At 37.2% G+C, this 17,403-nt stretch overlaps 2 protein-coding genes across 16 annotated transcripts in view; one reads left to right on the top strand and one right to left on the bottom strand.

The window, feature by feature from the left end:
• Nucleotides 1-17,403, bottom strand: part of LOC141385840 (membrane-spanning 4-domains subfamily A member 4A-like) — a 142,437-nt gene that overhangs the window by 117,088 nt on the left and 7,946 nt on the right. The window lies entirely within an intron of this gene.
• The window catches only part of garnl3 (GTPase activating Rap/RanGAP domain like 3), a 108,896-nt gene that overhangs the window by 84,171 nt on the left and 7,322 nt on the right, over nt 1-17,403 (top strand). For 6 of the 12 annotated variants that reach the window (XM_005171887.5, XM_009301515.4, XM_009301518.5 and 3 more), the window contains exons 22-29: nt 5,366-5,541; nt 5,685-5,843; nt 7,507-7,573; nt 7,653-7,760; nt 7,886-8,004; nt 9,359-9,494; nt 12,806-12,865; nt 16,492-16,710. In XM_005171887.5, coding sequence (XP_005171944.1) covers nt 5,366-5,541; nt 5,685-5,843; nt 7,507-7,573; nt 7,653-7,760; nt 7,886-8,004; nt 9,359-9,494; nt 12,806-12,865; nt 16,492-16,710 — 1,044 coding nt within the window. 12 annotated transcript variants of the gene reach the window in all.

Genomic DNA, 17,403 nt, shown 5'->3' with positions numbered 1-17,403 from the left:
TTTGTTTTTTTTCAGTGTAGTTAAGATTTATTACATTCAAGCAGCTAAATTTACACACACAAACACACATATACACACACAGTCTTGTTTATGATTGGATTTTATTGCATAGAACATTCCGAAGATGTTCATGGAATGAATTTTTGCATTGTTTTCCTGGAATCTGCCTTATGACTTGGTCAGGGTAAAAAAAATGCTATATAATTAAGAAAATGGTTTACCAACAAGCCAAAAATGTAAATAACTGCATTAAAGATCAAATTATTACATAGTAAACTGTAGCATTAAAGCAATTTAGTAAAAAACTTTGTTTTTAAGCCCAGTTTACAGTATATTTACTTTAACCCTTTAACTGTCCCACCAACAACAAAAAAATCAGATTGGGTTTCTTAACTCTTAACACAATCAATGCATTTTTTTCAACACATCCCATAATTTCTAAAGTATCAAACATTTGGTGGAGGTTAATATGTCAATTTATGGTAAAAGTACCAGAATTACTACAAATACTATGAACAAGTGTAGGACCAATTTATTTAAAAACAATCAAAATAAAACATTTTTGAATACTAAATCATCTTAAAGTATGCCATAATATATTTCAGAATCACATTTAACATGTTGTCTTGTTTTTTTTTTTTTTACAGTAAAACCAAAGTCAAGTTTAGTAGTGCAACAGGATTATGTTTCTTTGATTTTTTGTAAACTAACAATGCTGTGCGTGTAAACCATTACTTAAAACAGCAATTTCTGAAATTATTTTAACGATCATTATTTAAAACAGTCAAAATATGGTCAACCATTTGGTAGAGCAGGCAAAAAATGATGATGAACACTGCAGCACTCAAACTTTTCTCTCAATTATAAGCCCCCATTTGATTAGATTTTTTTATTTTTAAATATTTTCCAAATTATGTTTAACTGAGCAAGGAAATTTTCACAGTATGTCTGATAATATTTTTTCTTCTGGACAAAGTCTTATTTGTTTTATTTTTCGGCTAGAATAAAAGCAGTTTTTAGTTTTTAAAAAACATTTTAAGGGCAAAATTATTAGCCCCTTTAAGCTATTTTAGTTAAGCCTTTAAATGTCGCTTTAAGCTGTATAGAAGTGTCTTGAAAAATATCTAGACAAATATTATTTTACTGTCATCATGGCAAAGATAAAATAAATCAGTTATTAAAGATGAGTTATTAAAACTATTATGTTGAAAGAAATGTGTTGAGAAAATCTCTGTTAAACAGAAATTGGGTGGGGGGGTTGAATAAACAGGGTGGCTGGCTAATGATTCTGACTTTAACTGTTTGTTCAATAATAAAGCATCATTTCTAATGAGTAAAAGAATAAAAATCATGACTTCCTGATAAAATGGCACCAAATATCAAAAAGAGAACGAGAATTTGCAAGCTACTGTTGGACTTTTTTCTTATATAATAAATTACTTGTACCTCAGAAGACTCAAGACAGTTCTGGAAAAAATAACACTGAACTATTTTGATGTATTTTGGCTGAGGAGTTTTAAAACTACAGTACCAAAACAACATTTCAGATGTTGTGCGATGTGGTCAGTCAGAGGAGTTGTCAAGGAATGCTCTCCCATCATGCCTATTTTTGATATCACATGATCTGTTAAAACAATACCACATGCCTTTTTTGATGTATTTACTGGAATTTATTCTGTTTCCATTGTAGTTATGCACATTTTTCTCATAGGATAAAAGTTGATCCTACTCAATTGTGAGCATAAGATTTTTATGTGCCTTTTCAAAATGTATGTGCATCCTGATGTTTCTATTAAGCATCTATTTATACAATATTCCAAAATGCGCATAAAAATGGGTAGATGGAAACAGCTAGCGCTTCTAAAACCCTTTTTTAAAGGATCCAGTATCTTTAAAACCCTCCTTTCTGAGATTCTGCTCTGATTGGTTGAATGCTCCAGTGTGATTTGTGTAGCACTAACTGTGAATGTTGGAAATCAAACTCCAATTACCATATCTGAATCTCAGCTCTGGATGCTTCCTTGCACTGTTTTACAGTGAACTCATCTTTTGAAATTGCATGCAAAATGGATCAGCTTTTACAGATCCACTCTTCTCAACATGTCAACAACACAGACTCTGCAAGGCCTCTGATAAAGCTAGTGTCTGAGGGTCAAAGTAGACATTGTTGACATGTAGCTTATGCAGACGTGTGTGCATTATGCAAATTTGTTGCAAACCTATGTTTGAGAAGGACAGACATCTCCTTTGAGGCAGCTCAAAATCGATTCTTTCTTTTGGGAGACAAGAACTCTATTCATCGTGCACGTTGATTCACAAACAGCTACATCAAACATGAAAGGTAACATTTGAAAAAGCTCAATAGGGCACTTTAATATTAGATCAGTGTCAAAGCTGTGCATGCAATATATTGCAAAAACATGGCATCACTGCTACCTTATAAGCCACTGTCTTTGTGGCCAATTACTTGAGGCAGCCAGGATCCAGTATTGGATTGTCGCGCTAAGGATGATGATGATGATAATGAATTAATTACATACATTTATTTAACCATTCCCTGTCCCAATAGCTAGTTTATGTGCCTGTTGATTGGGTTGTCATGGTCCTAACCTTCGACCCCTACCTGTTCACAATGCACTGGCCCCTTACGGCTCCTCTGTGGGTGGTGGACCTGCAGGGGGATTGTCCCACGTCGTTCCTTCGGGCTGAACTCGGGTTCCGTAGGATAAAACCCGGGCACCAGGTGCTTGCATACGAGCCCCAACCTCAGGCTTGGCTCCAGGGTGAGGCCCCGGCTGTGCCATACCGGGCAACGTCACGGCCCTTGATGTTGTGCTCACTTAGTTTGACCTGTAACCTAAGACCTTATTCCTTGAAAGACCCAACCAGGTGCATTAGCCCCCAACAACATAGCTCTTAGGATCACTCAGGCATTCAAAGCCCTCCACCACGATAAGGTGGCGGTTCATGGAGGAGCTAGACAGGTTGATTGGTGCAGCGGCAGCAGTAGTGTGGTCGATGTATTGGTTTGTTGTGGTAAAGAAGGAGCTGAGCCAAAAGGCAAAGCTCTCGATTTACCGGTCAATCTACGCTTCTTCTCTCACGTATGGTCATGAGCTTTGGGTCATAACTGTAAGGACAAGATCTCACATACAAGCAGCCGAAATTGCTTCCTTCGCTGGGTGGCAGGGCGCACCCTTTGAGATAGGGTGAGGAGCTCTGTCACCTGTTCCAGGCATGTCCCACTGGGAGGAGGCCTCGGGGAAGATCCAGGACATGCTGAAGGGACTATGTCTCTCAGCTAGCCTGGGAATGCCTTAGGATTCCCTTTGGAGAAGCTGGAGGAGGTGTCTGGGGAGATGGAAGTCGGGGGTTCTCTCCTAATGCCTAGTTCACACTAGAGGATTTTAAGCCTGATTTGAGCCCGATTTGGAAGTTAACGAGCTCACCGACAGATCGGGCTGTGATCAGGAAGAAATCTGCGGGTGCACGGCGCTCGCCGCTCTTTATGTGTGAACTAATGAACAACGCATCACCGAGGCTCGCTGACGCGTCGCCGACACCTCGCAGACGGAAATCCAACATTCAGCATGCTAAATATTCCAGAGCAGTCGGCCGACTCAACCCCACGTGTGGGCAGATGTAGTGACGAGCTGCAGCCAATGAGAGAGCATATCAGCATGAGCTAAATGCCTGTGTGTTCAGGAGCTCAGCAGAAACATCTGTGATTGGTCAGAATGGGCATCGGTGCACTCGCTTCATTCTGCGTTAGCACACACATGAGAGTAGGCTATATTAACAGTGGAACTAGAATTGTGTAACTATTAGAATTACCATACTGCTCATTCTGACCGTTCTCATATGAAACGCCATACTGTCACAACATATTTACATTTAAAGCTATTATTGAGATATTAAAATTAAGCTTTGAATGTCTGGCATCATATTTAATGACACCATTACCCTAAAAATATAATCTTTGTTTGGTAATACAACCTATAAATATGTAGTTAAGATACTAAAACACTTAAAGGTCTTGGCTGTCATTTTCACTTTCAAACAGGAGCTATGCGGAGATATGCTGTTTTGAAAGATATCTGAAGTAAACTGAAGTTTTTGCCATCGGAAAGTTTTGTTTATTGTAGCAGGAAGTTGCCAGGCAAGAAAATGCACACATATTTAAAGCCACAGTGAAAAGTATCAGACATGCATGCAGTCATTTTAACCAATATGGTAATTTAAGGCAGAAATGCTCAGTTCTTTACTGTTTTGTAATTTTAAAAAAATAACAATGTCAGAAAGAAATACACTGATAGTTAGAAAATGTCAGGGTGTTATAAATATGTTAGTTTTATTTCAAAGAGTTATACAATTACAAAAATTAAAAACTCTCTGTGTATCTATCCTATCGAACCTTGCAGATGAGTGATTAATCCGCTGATAAATCAGCTGATTTGACGATGTTTTTAAATGCTTTCTCCAAAGCTTGAAACGCTGTCAGTGATGTCATCAGCACACAAGCAGCCAATAGTGTTCAGGTTTTTCTGACGACTCCTCCCTCAAATTTTCATCGGCTGTGGTTTGGTAGCTTGAATGAGCTGATGGGGAATGAGTTGTTGTCAGATCATGTAGTGTGTGACCCCCCTCTTGTGGATCGTTCACGGAGTGTTGCGTAGTGTGAACACCACAGAGATTAAAAGACACAAAGTCAAGGCATGTAGTGTGAACGGCACAGCGATCTGCTGATGTTTAAAATCCTGTAGTGTGAACTAGGCTTAACGCCCCAGTCACACAGGGCTTCAGCGTCAACGCTTGACTAAAGGCGTGTCTGAAGTTGGGGCTGAAGCCATCGTCATAGCAGCGTCAGCCAATGAAATTCAGTCAGCAATAGGCCACTTTCTAGTTGGTGTATTTGCGTAAAGCGATCTGATTGGCTGACGCTTCTGTCGGCGCTTAAAAAGGTGAGCTAGTCCCAACTTCTCAAGCGAGCAACACCTCTGAACGGATCCACAATGCAGTTCGGCAACGCCTGACGTCACCCATTCAAAGTGAATGGGAAGCGTTGACGCTGACGCCCCGTGTGAATGGGGCTTAAGACTGATGCACCGACGACCAGGCCCCGGAAAAGCAGATGAAAATGAATGAATTAATTAATTTATTAATGTATTTAACCAATCATAAGTACACTGTGTAGACATGTATATACACAATAAATACATTGTAACAGATAATTAATTTCAATGTAGGTACATATTATTAGTTAAGGCAACCTACTATAAAGTGGAGCCGTTTCTAATAATTAAATAATGAGATGAGGTTGTCACAATCCTTTACATTTCAAAGTAACAGCTTTGTATTTCTTCAGGCTGCCATCTCTACTCCATAAACACACATCATGGAGTGGAGCTCAGAATTGTTGCGGCGATAAGAAACAAGCTCCTTCTGATCACCAGGAAACAGTCACGGCTCGAATGTGTCAGCTCTATCGCTACAGTCACAGGGAGCACAGACTCACCCGTAGAAGAGTTCCAGTACATACGGGTAGGACACACAATAAACACATAATTGTTATTGACTGGAATTGGCTGTCTTAATAAATTAATTGCTGTCATTTGCAACTTTCAGGGAAGATTCTCACAGACCTATTTTCAGCATTTGAAATATTTGCTGTCCCCTGGTTTTAGGAGATCTGCTTATGTGACTCTCCGGTGGTGATGGCACTGGTTGATGGCCCGACAGGAGAGAATGATCACATGATTTGTGTGGCCTACAGACATCAGTTTGACTTGATCAACGAGAGCACTGGAGACGCCTACAGACTACATCATGTAGATTCCAACCGGGTGAGAAACACATACGCCAGTGCAGATATACTTTACTATTCAAATGTTTTAAAGTCAGACATTTATGACTAATTTTATTTAGACAAAATTTTAAAAAGCAATTGACAATCTTGACAAATTGACAATTGCATTTATTTCAGAAATTATGCACTTGATTATTATCATTTTTTTAATTACAGCATTGATTTACAACATTACATATCTTATAAAGGCTGTTATGATAAACGTTTTATTCATCAACATTTTCAACAATGGTAAAGTGAAGAAATGTTTCTTGAGAAATGATTTGTGGGGATCATGTGACGCTAATAACTGGAGAAATGGTCATAATATTATTTTTACTTATTTTTATCTATTGAGAGCATAACAGACTTGCTAGCCTCAAACTGAAACAGCCTCGAACAGTAATGTGCACATTACTAATACATCCTTTCCTATATGTACAACATTTACTGTAAAAATAGGGAATTCCAGTAACACTTGTAATAAAGCAAAAAAATAATAAAATAAAATAAATGCCAGGGCGTCACTGTGGCACAATGGGTAGCATGATTGCCTCACAGCAAGAAGGTCACTGGTTCGAGCCTCGGCTGGGTCAGTTGGCGTGTCTGTGTGGAGTCTGCATGTTCTTCCTGTGTTCGCACAAGGAACCCCCACAAGTCCAAATACATGTGGTACAGGTGAATTGGTCAAGCTAAATTGTCCGTTGTGTGTTTGTGTCAATAAGTATGTATGGATGTTTCCCAGTGATGGGTTGCAGCTGTAAGGGCACCCGCCGAGTAAAACATATGCTGGATAAGCTGATTAATAAAGGGACTAAAGGCTGCTTTATACTTCTGCGTCAAGCGCACGCATATGATCCAGCGCTCATTGTGGACGCCACCGATGCTGACACGCAAAAAATGTAACTAAACGTTGCAACAACGCGTAGCGCAAGCTCTATGATTGTTCAGCTAGATAGTGCTGACGAGTGTGGGCGGAGGTGAGAGCCACGCGAGCCCTATGGAGCGAGTGTTTACAAGTGTTGAGTCTCATGAATGAGCTCTAAATAGAAAATGTTGTTTTGTGTTTACCTTATGAATAAAGTTGTTGCACGTCTGCTGATTCCCACCTCAAAATGAGCAAGTTTGAGCCACTTGTACATTAAGGTAGCGATCCGAAAAACAAAACACCAGCGAAGAAACTCGACATAGAGGAACATAAAAACCTCACTGCCAGCTAGCGTTTCAGAAATGCTATTGCAGAGCAACAGAAACAGTGCGCAGAAGTATGAATGCACGACAATGCGCATTGCATGCGCCGTGGGTCACGCCAATCACTCGACGCAGAAGTGTAAACTAGGCTTAAGCCGAAAAGTAAATTAATGAATGAATGAAAATAAATGCCACTGCGTTTTGGCTTAAAAGACTTCTTCCGCGCACAAAAACATATCACCATTTGATTTATTTTATTTAAAAAATGTTTTCCTTTTACAACAAGTGTTGTTGGAGTTCCCTATTTTTACTATATTTTGTCTCTACTGCATTTTGTCCATGCACATTATATGGTGGTTGAGTGCTCAAATTAATCCCTTACTAAATTTTTTTTTTGTATTACCACTGTATTGTATTTGCTCATTTACACGAAAAACTATTATTGACATGGACTCTTCACTTTTCCCCAGGTCAACTTTGTTGCTGCCATAGACGTTTATGAAGATGGAGAGGCTGGACTTCTTCTTTGCTATAACAGTTAGTGTCTATTAAAACATCAGTGATTGATTTCATGTGTGTAGCCACACCCTCTAATGCTGCATTTGCATTTAAACAGATATCTGCGTCTATAAGAAGGTGTGTCCGTTTAATGGAGCCACACCCATGATTCAGCCCAACACTTCAGACTTTCATTTTAGCTGGAACCAAATGCCTAATGCTACTGGTCAGTACTTTTTACGGCTTACAGCCCAGTATTACTAATACTTCTTCTTAATAACAGTTGTCCTGCATTTACACTAGAGGAAATAACCAATATCTTTTCCTTTTATGTCACTTCTTGTGTTACAGTGTGTGCATTCCCATATATACTCGCATTCACCACAGACTCCATAGAGATCCGGCTAGTCGTTAATGGAAACCTAGTTTATACAGCTGTTGTTCCAGAATTGCAGTTGACTGCATCAAGAGTAAGTGTTCCAGCAATACCTTTTATGTGCCTTATACAGCTGCACTGGCTGTCAACAGGGACTTAGAAATTACATTTTTATTTATAAGTCTTAGACTATATGCTATAAAGTGTTTTAAAATGAACCATTTTCACATCTTACTGTATGTGATTTAGTTGCTGGATATATAACAATGGCTACGTTTCTATCCACCTATTTTTATGCACATTTTGGATATATGTGCATAATTGAGAAGAATAAACTTTTTATTCAATAAAAAAAAGATGCGCATAAACAATGATGGAAAGACTTTTACCAAACAAATTCCAGTATGCGCATTAAAAAAAGGTCATGTGATTTTGTTATAAGAGATCAAGTGTTGATAAAAATGTGTGTGAATGAAAAAAACAGCAGGCTGAGCACATTGTAGAACATCTGAAATGTTGTTTTGGTCATTCTAAAACCCCTTAACCATCTAAGTATTAGTGTTATATTATTAATGACCTCCAGAATCAAGAGCATCTGTGCTCCGTGTCTCACGCCTTCAAACACCACTGCACGTTCACTGCATGTCAGAATTGCCTTCTGAGGTGCAAGTTATTTATTAAATAAAGTGAAGATTGACACAAGCTTCTCCTACCGCAGCAAACTCCGTTTTTACTGTTGATATTTGGTGGCAGTTAATCAAGAAGTTTGATTTTTTTCTCTTTGACTCGTCTGATGTAAATGCTGCTTTATTTGCACATTTTTTACCTGCAAGAATCCAGTTTTATGCATAAAGTTAACTCACATTTTTGGATGCAAAAATAGCTCATACAGCATCATATATCATTTTTGTACTCATTTTAAAAAAATATATAATTCAAGTTTATTTGTATAGTGCTTTTCACAATAATTATTATTTCAAAGCAGTTTTGGAAAACGTGCTTGTCATTAAGAGTGTACAGATTGTTATATTTTTCAGGGAGGTTTCTTATGCTCACTAGGAGAGCATCCAGGTGATACAAACACAGTAAACATTAATATTGTTAAGTATTTGCTATTATTAATATTATTTAATGTTATTATCCTAATGTTAGCTTTGATGGTAAACCTTTTAATATTTATGTTGAAAAGACAGTGCTGCTTAATATATTTATAGAAAGTGTTATTTTTTAGAACTGAATAGAAAGTTTATTATTTTATTATTAAAACATTATTTATTATTAAAATAATTAGCAAAATAATCCTAAATTAACAGTATTAAATGTATTCATGATATTGTCATCCCTTTTATATGATTGATTTTTTTGTATGACATTTATACATTCTATTAAACAAAGCAGGATTCTCACTGATTTGATCTTGTCATCTCTTCCTCTCTTTGTTTCTGTAGTCTGATATCTATTTCATCTCCTCAGCGCCTATAAACTCTGCCTCTAACTGTAGCTCCAGAGACACTAGTTCCCAGAGTTCCCCTCAGACACCCACCGGCTATGAGATGCCTGTCTTCCCTTCACCGCTTGGAGATGGTATGCACATTTATACATCTGTTACTAAACTCAATTGACATAGTACTGAACTTAAAGGTGCAATAAGTGATTTCTGAGAAGCTTGGTTAAAAACTGAAATCAACACCCAAACAAAAACAACCCCCTGGTGGAAATGGATCGGACCAATCAGACAGCAAATCAGATAGCAAATCAGCAATAGGGGCATGTCTGTTCATGATAGGGGAAGAAAAGAAAGTGAGGGAGTACACTCTCAGAAATAAAGGTACGCGAGCTGTCACTGGGGTGGTACTTTTACATATAAGGTACACATTTGTACTTTAAAGGCTCCTTATTGGTACCACAAAAGTATATTTTAGTAGCAAAAAAAAATTAAGAGGAACACTTTTGTACTTTTTAGGTACTAGTATGTACCCTTGAGGTATTAATAGGGACCTTTAGGTACAAATTTGTACCTTTTAAAAAAGGTACCACCCCAATGACAGCTCGCATATCTTAATTTCTGAGAGTGTAGGAGATTAATTAAGAGATGGCTGTGTGACATTACAAAAGAGAAAAAGGTCAGATTAATATAACTTGTTGGAAAATGATTACAATCATTTAAGATGTTGGTTGGTTTCTGCATATTGCTATTTCACAGATCCTACATACAGTGTAGTTATAATATTAGATATAGAAAATATGGCTAATATTAAAACTATACCATAGCAACTTCACTGCATTTTAAGATCACACTTTACTTAGATGGTCCGTTTGTTGAATTTAAGTTACATTGTGTCAACATCCCAACTAATTCTCAACAGATTATAAGTAGACTGTTAGGGTTTGGGTTAGGGTTGGGGTTAGGGTTAGTGTAAGTTTACGTGTACTTGCCTAGTTTCTTATAGTCAGTTAAATGTCTGTTTAGCAGCAGTATCAACAGATATTATGCAGACAGTCAACTAATACTCAAATGGACCATCAAAATAAAGTGTTACCCATGAAGCTTTGCCTGATGACAGGTTTGGACTATACAATAGCTTTATTTTCACACAAGCAGTAGTGATTTGCATATGACAATGGCTTCCAGGGTGCAACGGTCCATCATTTTATATTAAAAGCCTAAAAGTGGACAATAACTGCTACAGAAAAAAAGTGTTTTTTTTTCCAAATGCAGCAGAAGTCAGTTGCTAGTTCCACCTTCTTGATGACATCAAACATGTTGTTAATGACTGCAAGTGATTGGTTGTGTTGCCTGACATGCTTATTGTGACCAACAAAAATTTGGTTGTCAAAAATATAGTATAACTTGAAACGGACTAATCACAACTGAAAAAAATATTGTCTTGTCTGAACCTGGTATATTTGCATATAGTCTTGGATCATCTTTGACTGATGAATTCTACTATTACCATCAGCAATGGCTATGTTTCCATCCACCTATTTTTATACACATTTTGGATATCCACATAAAAAATGGTTGATGAAAACACCAAGATGCACACAAGTTTTGAAAATGCGCAAAAAAATGTATGTGCATAACTGAGTCGGATAAACTTTTATTCGATTAGAAAAGAAACTAAGATGAAAACACTTTTACGGAACAAATCGCAGTATGCACATTAAAAAATGTCATGTGATTTTGTTATAAGAGATCATTTGATGATAAAAATGATTTACATTACATCAGCAGGCTGAGCACATTGTAAAACATCTGAAATGTAGTTTTGGTCATTCTAAAATGCCTTAACCATTTCAGTATTAGTGTTACTATATTATTAATTACCTCCAGAAGTACCTGAATAACCTCCATTACCTGGCACCAGTTAATCAGGAAGCGACGATTTAGTTCTCTTTGACTCATTAGATGGAAATGCTGCTTTATTCGCAAGTTTTTTTTATCCGATATTCCTGTTTTGCGCATAAATTTAATTAGCATCTTTAGATGGAAACATAGCTAGTGATAAAAACATCCACTTTTGTTCTCTTGATACACCAGCGGTTGTCATTTCCTGTGTTGACAGCCATAAATAAAGGGGTATGATTGTTTGGTGTTGATTTTCATTCATTAATGTTTCTTAGAAATTGATTAATGCACCTTTAAAATGCCATGAGTGTTTATACTTAGGATTAGAGACCGTGACACTGGGTAAATTCAACCCATTGCTTCAAAAAGCCAGTTCACACTGCATCCAACAAAGTCAACCAATATGAAGTTTGTCAGATTTTGTTGAATCAGTTTATTATCCTAGTTGTTGCCCGTTGTTGTTTTCACAAATTGAACATGTTTGAATCGCCATTAGTCAAATCATGTAATATCTGAGAAAAGACATACTATAATCTACTCAATGCCTACATTTGGTCTATGCAATGTGAATTGGCCTTAAAGGCACCCAAAATGTTTATTTTTTTATTTATTATTTTTTTTACAATCACTCTCCCTTCGCTGCTTCCAAACTCAATTGAGTTTCTTCTGCTGAACAAAAGATATTTGGAAGAATACTGGAAAGAGTTCAGATGCAAAAAAAAGTGCCATCAGAATTTTTCTTCTAAAATGAGTGTTATCCCATCGGTCCTACACCACCTAACCCACTCTGAGCTGGGATTAAACCGGCACCTTTCGCATGGGAGTCAGTTGCTCTACCAAGCAGGCTAAAGACCATGGCCTTGAGCGTCTGTCGTTAGAGCACCTTTAGAGGTCAGTGGAGTGAGGTTTACCTGCATAGCACTACTAGCTGGCTTCTGCTACACTCACCTTCCTAAACCTCACTCCTATCTGGGTCAAGGCACCAATGTAACCTCGCTGGTCCTACACCATCCAACTGCAGAAAGTCACCGGGTCGATTCCAGCTCAGAGCGGGTTGGGTGCAGTAGGGCTGGCGGGGTTACATGAGCATTCTTCTCAGGCTATTTAGTGGAGGTTCAGCTATTTTACGTTTCTGGCAAAGAATAAGCTCTTTTTATTGCATTTAATAAGAAAAAAACTGAATACACATCGGAGGCCGAGAAACATGCTTATTTTAGTAGAAAATATCAGACAGCTCTAACATGTTTTTTTGCATCTGAACTATTCATTTTTCCCCTATGAATGAAGTCAAAGGCTACATGTTGCCTGCATTCTTTAAAATATCTCTTTTTAGGTTCAACCTAAGAAAAACTCAAAAGTTTTATAAAGTTTGAGTGTGAGTAAATAGTGAACTATCCCTTTGAATATATCTTGCTTTTTTGTAAAATAGTGCGCTGTGGACACACAGGTTGCTTCCCTGTCTTTTTGTATTGTGTTACGGTGCATTTGTCTTTTAATCTGTGCGTGGGTTGGGTTGATCTATTGCTCTTTTCCATCCCTGGTCCAGATTGTATTCGGATCCCCTACGGCACCAAGCTTTCCCTCTACATGTCTAAAGACTCTGAAGGTACTGCAGTAAGGCACTTCCGCTGCCTACATTTCCCATGCTGCCTCACTAATGCACGTTACCACGGAGACTCACCCTGTCTATTATTCAATTAACAGACGCATGCAGACCGTGTTAAGTGAGATACGCAGCTAACACAATGTGTCCCTTCCTTCTTGCAGTCTCACAGAAAGACTTAAAGACTGACTGAGAAATGATGGCATGAGGAGAGAAAAGAGAGAGAGTGTGAAGTGAACAAGATAGAGAGGTGGGAGAGGAAATCAATAGACAGAGAGAGACGGATACATAGATACAGACCAAGACGCATGAACAGACGCTTTAGGGAAATGGGACACATTTGCTGCAGCATGAGTTACAGATTGCTGTGTCACCATGGATACTTTTGTCAGAGCCCCTCTTCATACAAACACACACACTCTGAACGGCCCTCCAGAGCCTGGCACTTTTCGTCTACACACACAGTCTGAAGAGGGCCGTCAAGGGGCTGTGACAAAATCCACGTCCTGGTGCTTTTATATTTCCAGCCTGTGGCTGCCATTTTTGCAACATGGGAAATAGACTGAAAAAATGCCATTACTCATTTCAAAGTTCACATTGATTGTTCTTACTGAAATAAAATGATTGTGGTATGTATATCTGAGTAATGTGACACTTTACAGTAAGGATTTGAATGAACATAACTTTTAGGAATTATCTGCTATTGCATGTGTTACTCCAATTTCTATAAGCATAACTAAAACAAAAGTATATTTAATAAGTGTACCTAACATATTAACTGATTTCACATGATTTAATACTTATTGTAAAGTGTTACCAATTCTATTTGCATGTTTTGTTTTGTATCAGTTGGCTTAATAAATATATACATTATGGTTTACATACACTACTGTTCAAAAGTTAAGTCGATACATTTGGGTTTTTAAAAAGAGGTCTCTTATTCTCACCAAGGGTGCATTTATTTAAACAAAAATAAACTTAAAACAAATTTAAAAAAAATATATATATTTTTTTTGAGTATTCAGTTAAATTCTAGATTTTTAATTTCTCCTTTGACCTGTTTAATGCATCTTTGCTGAAAAAAGTATCAACTTCTTTCAAAAAAATAGACCTTGCTGACACCAAACTTGGGAAAAGTGGTGTGTGTATTAAATGTTTTGATATATTATACTGTCCCATGGTGCAAAGATGTCTGTGGAATACTTAGTGATTCCACACACGCATGGGTTTATTACAAAATAGTTCTGTGTTTGATTATGGCTCTCTAATTATTCTAAATTAACTTAACGAAGAAGCATCCTTCCTCGGACGGAAATCTGTCTATGCTTTCACCACCTCTGTGTATGCTTTACGTTGCGTCTCTAACCACAACCTCGCTCTTACCTAACAAGATCCTTGTTTGTTTCTATTAAATGTTTGTGTGATATATTAACAACAAATAATCTTACAATACTCCAGACAGCAGTTACTCTTGTGTACTAGTATGGCTAGTATACTGTTGAAGTCAGAATTATTATCCCTCCTGAATTATTAGCCCCCTGTTAATTTTTTCTGTTTAATGGAGAGATTTTTCTGAACACATTCTAAACAATAGTTTTAATAACTCATTTCTAATATCTGATTTAATTTATTTTTGCCATGATGACAGTACATAACATTTGACTAGATACTTTTCAAGACACTAGCATTCAGCTTAAAGTGTCATATAAAAAGGCTTAACTAGGTTAATTAGGTCAACTAGGGAGGTTAGGGCGATTAGGCAAGTCATTGTAAAATGATATTTTGTTCTGTAGAATATAAAAATTAAAATCGCTAGAGGAGGATAATAATATTTACCTTAAAATAATTTTTAAAAAAAAATTAAAACTGCTTTTATTCTAACCTAAATAAAACAAAAAAGACTTTCTTCAGAAGAAAAAATATTATCAGACATACTGTGAAAATTTCCTTGCTCTGTTAAACATCATTTGAGAAATATTTGAAAAAAGGAGAACTAATAATTTTGACTTCAACTGTACATCAAATGCATAACAAATAAAATAGCATGTACATTATTTATTGTTTAACTTACCCAGTTTAGTAGTTTTTTTAAGGTCTATGCCAAGTGCTTTAGATTTTGTATTGTGTTTTATTATTGTAAAGCTGACAACATATGTACATTTATGCCATTGTTTATTCTTTTATAGTTGAGACACCTAACAGTTGCTCTCACTTCTCCCAATACTCCCAAAACCAAGTGATTTTTACACTTGTGCATTAAAATAAGCTGACAGTATTGCAAGTACTGATTAGGTAAATTTCCTGTTAAACACCTGCATTTCCCATATATGTTCTGAGAAACAATATTGGATCATGCTTTAAAAACGTTCAGTCATTCTATTAGTTGTCTATGTGATGTCAAGTCAATGTTTTACAAGTCAAGCAGATGGAAAAGGGTGTCTGCATTGTAAATGTGGGGTGCTGTGCATTTATCCATATTGTAAAAACAACTTTTGTAGGCGCCAATGGTGTAGTGGTTAGTGCGTTGACACATGCACTCTGGTGCTCACGGCGACCCGAGTTTGATTCCTGCCTCGATGTCCTATGTCTATCCTTCCTCTATCTCTGCTTTCCACACATTCCTGTCAATATTCTCGCATATTTGTTTTGATGCATGTTCTTACTGATTAGATTTTCCTTTATGCTGACACTCAGAATACCCCAAATCTGGCTCCCCACAAAAACATTTGATCAATTACAGGTTCTGAATGTCAATTTCGATTAATCGACCAGCCATAACAATAGGTTATTGTTAGGTTGGGTTTAGAGTTGTGGTAGGTGTAGCTGCTAATAAAACACAATAGATTGGACTTCATGTCATACAAGACACTAAATAATTCAATCAATGAAAACTCCGGAAGGTTTGTACAACCCACTTAGAGCTAGCTCCAACCCCGTTTATACCCTTCTCCAAAAAAGCAGCTATACAAGTCTGTGAATAAATAGCTCAGCCAGAGTCATCAGATCAAGTCTGAGTCATAAGTAATTGCGATGAAGACTAAAAACAGACCCCAGTCTGACTCAAGTCCAAGTCATGAGCCCACACTTGCAGAGAGGAAAGATATTTTATAAATAACAGTCTCCAAAACAAACGATGATACATTTCATACAAGTAATTTGACTCTGAAAACTGCAGTTTGAAAGCAAGTCAATAAGGAAATTGTTGATCTTCATTTACAAACACTGACACAATATTACAATATAACTTTTTCAGCATTTTTTAGCCAAAGTTAGTAACTTGCTTACTGCAGTTATATTAAACTGCATTTTCAGTTCTTCCACAAGTGCAGGCTTAATATAGGCTTAACTGTGGGTCGATATATTTGTTTTTATTGAAGCTAATTAGGCTAATTACAGTATGTGGATCCAGCAGTGTGTGCACTTCGGTATGCGTGTCTTTAAACACAAGAGGATGTATGTTGTTTTCACCTTATTCTGCACTGAGTATTAGATATTGGCATGTCTAAAAGCATCTCTGCACCAAGACTGACCATTAGCGCTGAAACAGTTTGTTTATTCCACCATCTAATTCTTTAGTCTTCTCTCTCTTGTTTTCTGCCCTTATCCAACCATCCCTTCCTTTCCTCAAGGTGAAACTCAATCAAAACACATCTATAAGATCCCTCTGAGTAACCTAGTTGGAAGGAGCATAGAAAGGCCCCTCAAGTCTCCTCTGGTCAATAAAGTGCTCACGGCACCGGCCCCCAGCATGACCGGGCCTGCGCCCATGATCGGCAGCACCACCTCCCTCTCGCTGTCTCGCATGGAGATCAAAGAAATTGCCAGCCGCACACGAAAAGAGCTGCTGGGTGAGTGTCTGTGTTTGTGCACTCTTCAACTGAATGCTATCATTTATGAGTGTGTGGCGCAGTGGGATGCTGGCAAGAAATGGACCGCAGAGGAAATCTACAACTTCACAAGTGCTGCTGGAGATTTGTTTTTTGGGGTTGGACATTTAATTTCCTAAAGGATTTTCATGATGGATTATAATTGTTTTAAAGTAGTCATGAAATAAAACTGCATGACCATATTACTAGTATTAAAGTGAATGATTTATCAGAGCAATTCAATCCACAGAAAAAAATGGTCTTGAAAATATTGTATCAAAATCTGAGAATCATGGATGGAAATCCCCTTTTTGCTAAAGGGCTTTATAATGGGGTTAAGTCAATAAATAAAATAAGCCCTAGTAAACATTGACAATATTTCATTGACTCGCACCCCAACTGTTCTTTATTTGCTTATTATTAGAAACATATATTTTATAAAATACACAAAACAGCTTAAAAATCTATGATTTAGATCAGGGGTTCCCCAACTTTTTAGCCTGCGACCCCCAAAACAACAATCTCAGTGACTCACGACCCCCATTTTTCAAGGTGGTTATACTGTAAATATATAAATGTTTCAGACACAACTATAGGCATATATAAATATAATCATATTGACAACACAAAAATGAATCAGTCTAATAACCATATAATGTTTTTTTTATATTCATC

The sequence above is a fragment of the Danio rerio genome, chromosome 5 (genome assembly GCF_049306965.1).
Source record: "Danio rerio strain Tuebingen ecotype United States chromosome 5, GRCz12tu, whole genome shotgun sequence".
NCBI lineage: Eukaryota > Metazoa > Chordata > Actinopteri > Cypriniformes > Danionidae > Danio > Danio rerio.
This window is presented reverse-complemented; position numbering and strand designations above follow the sequence as displayed.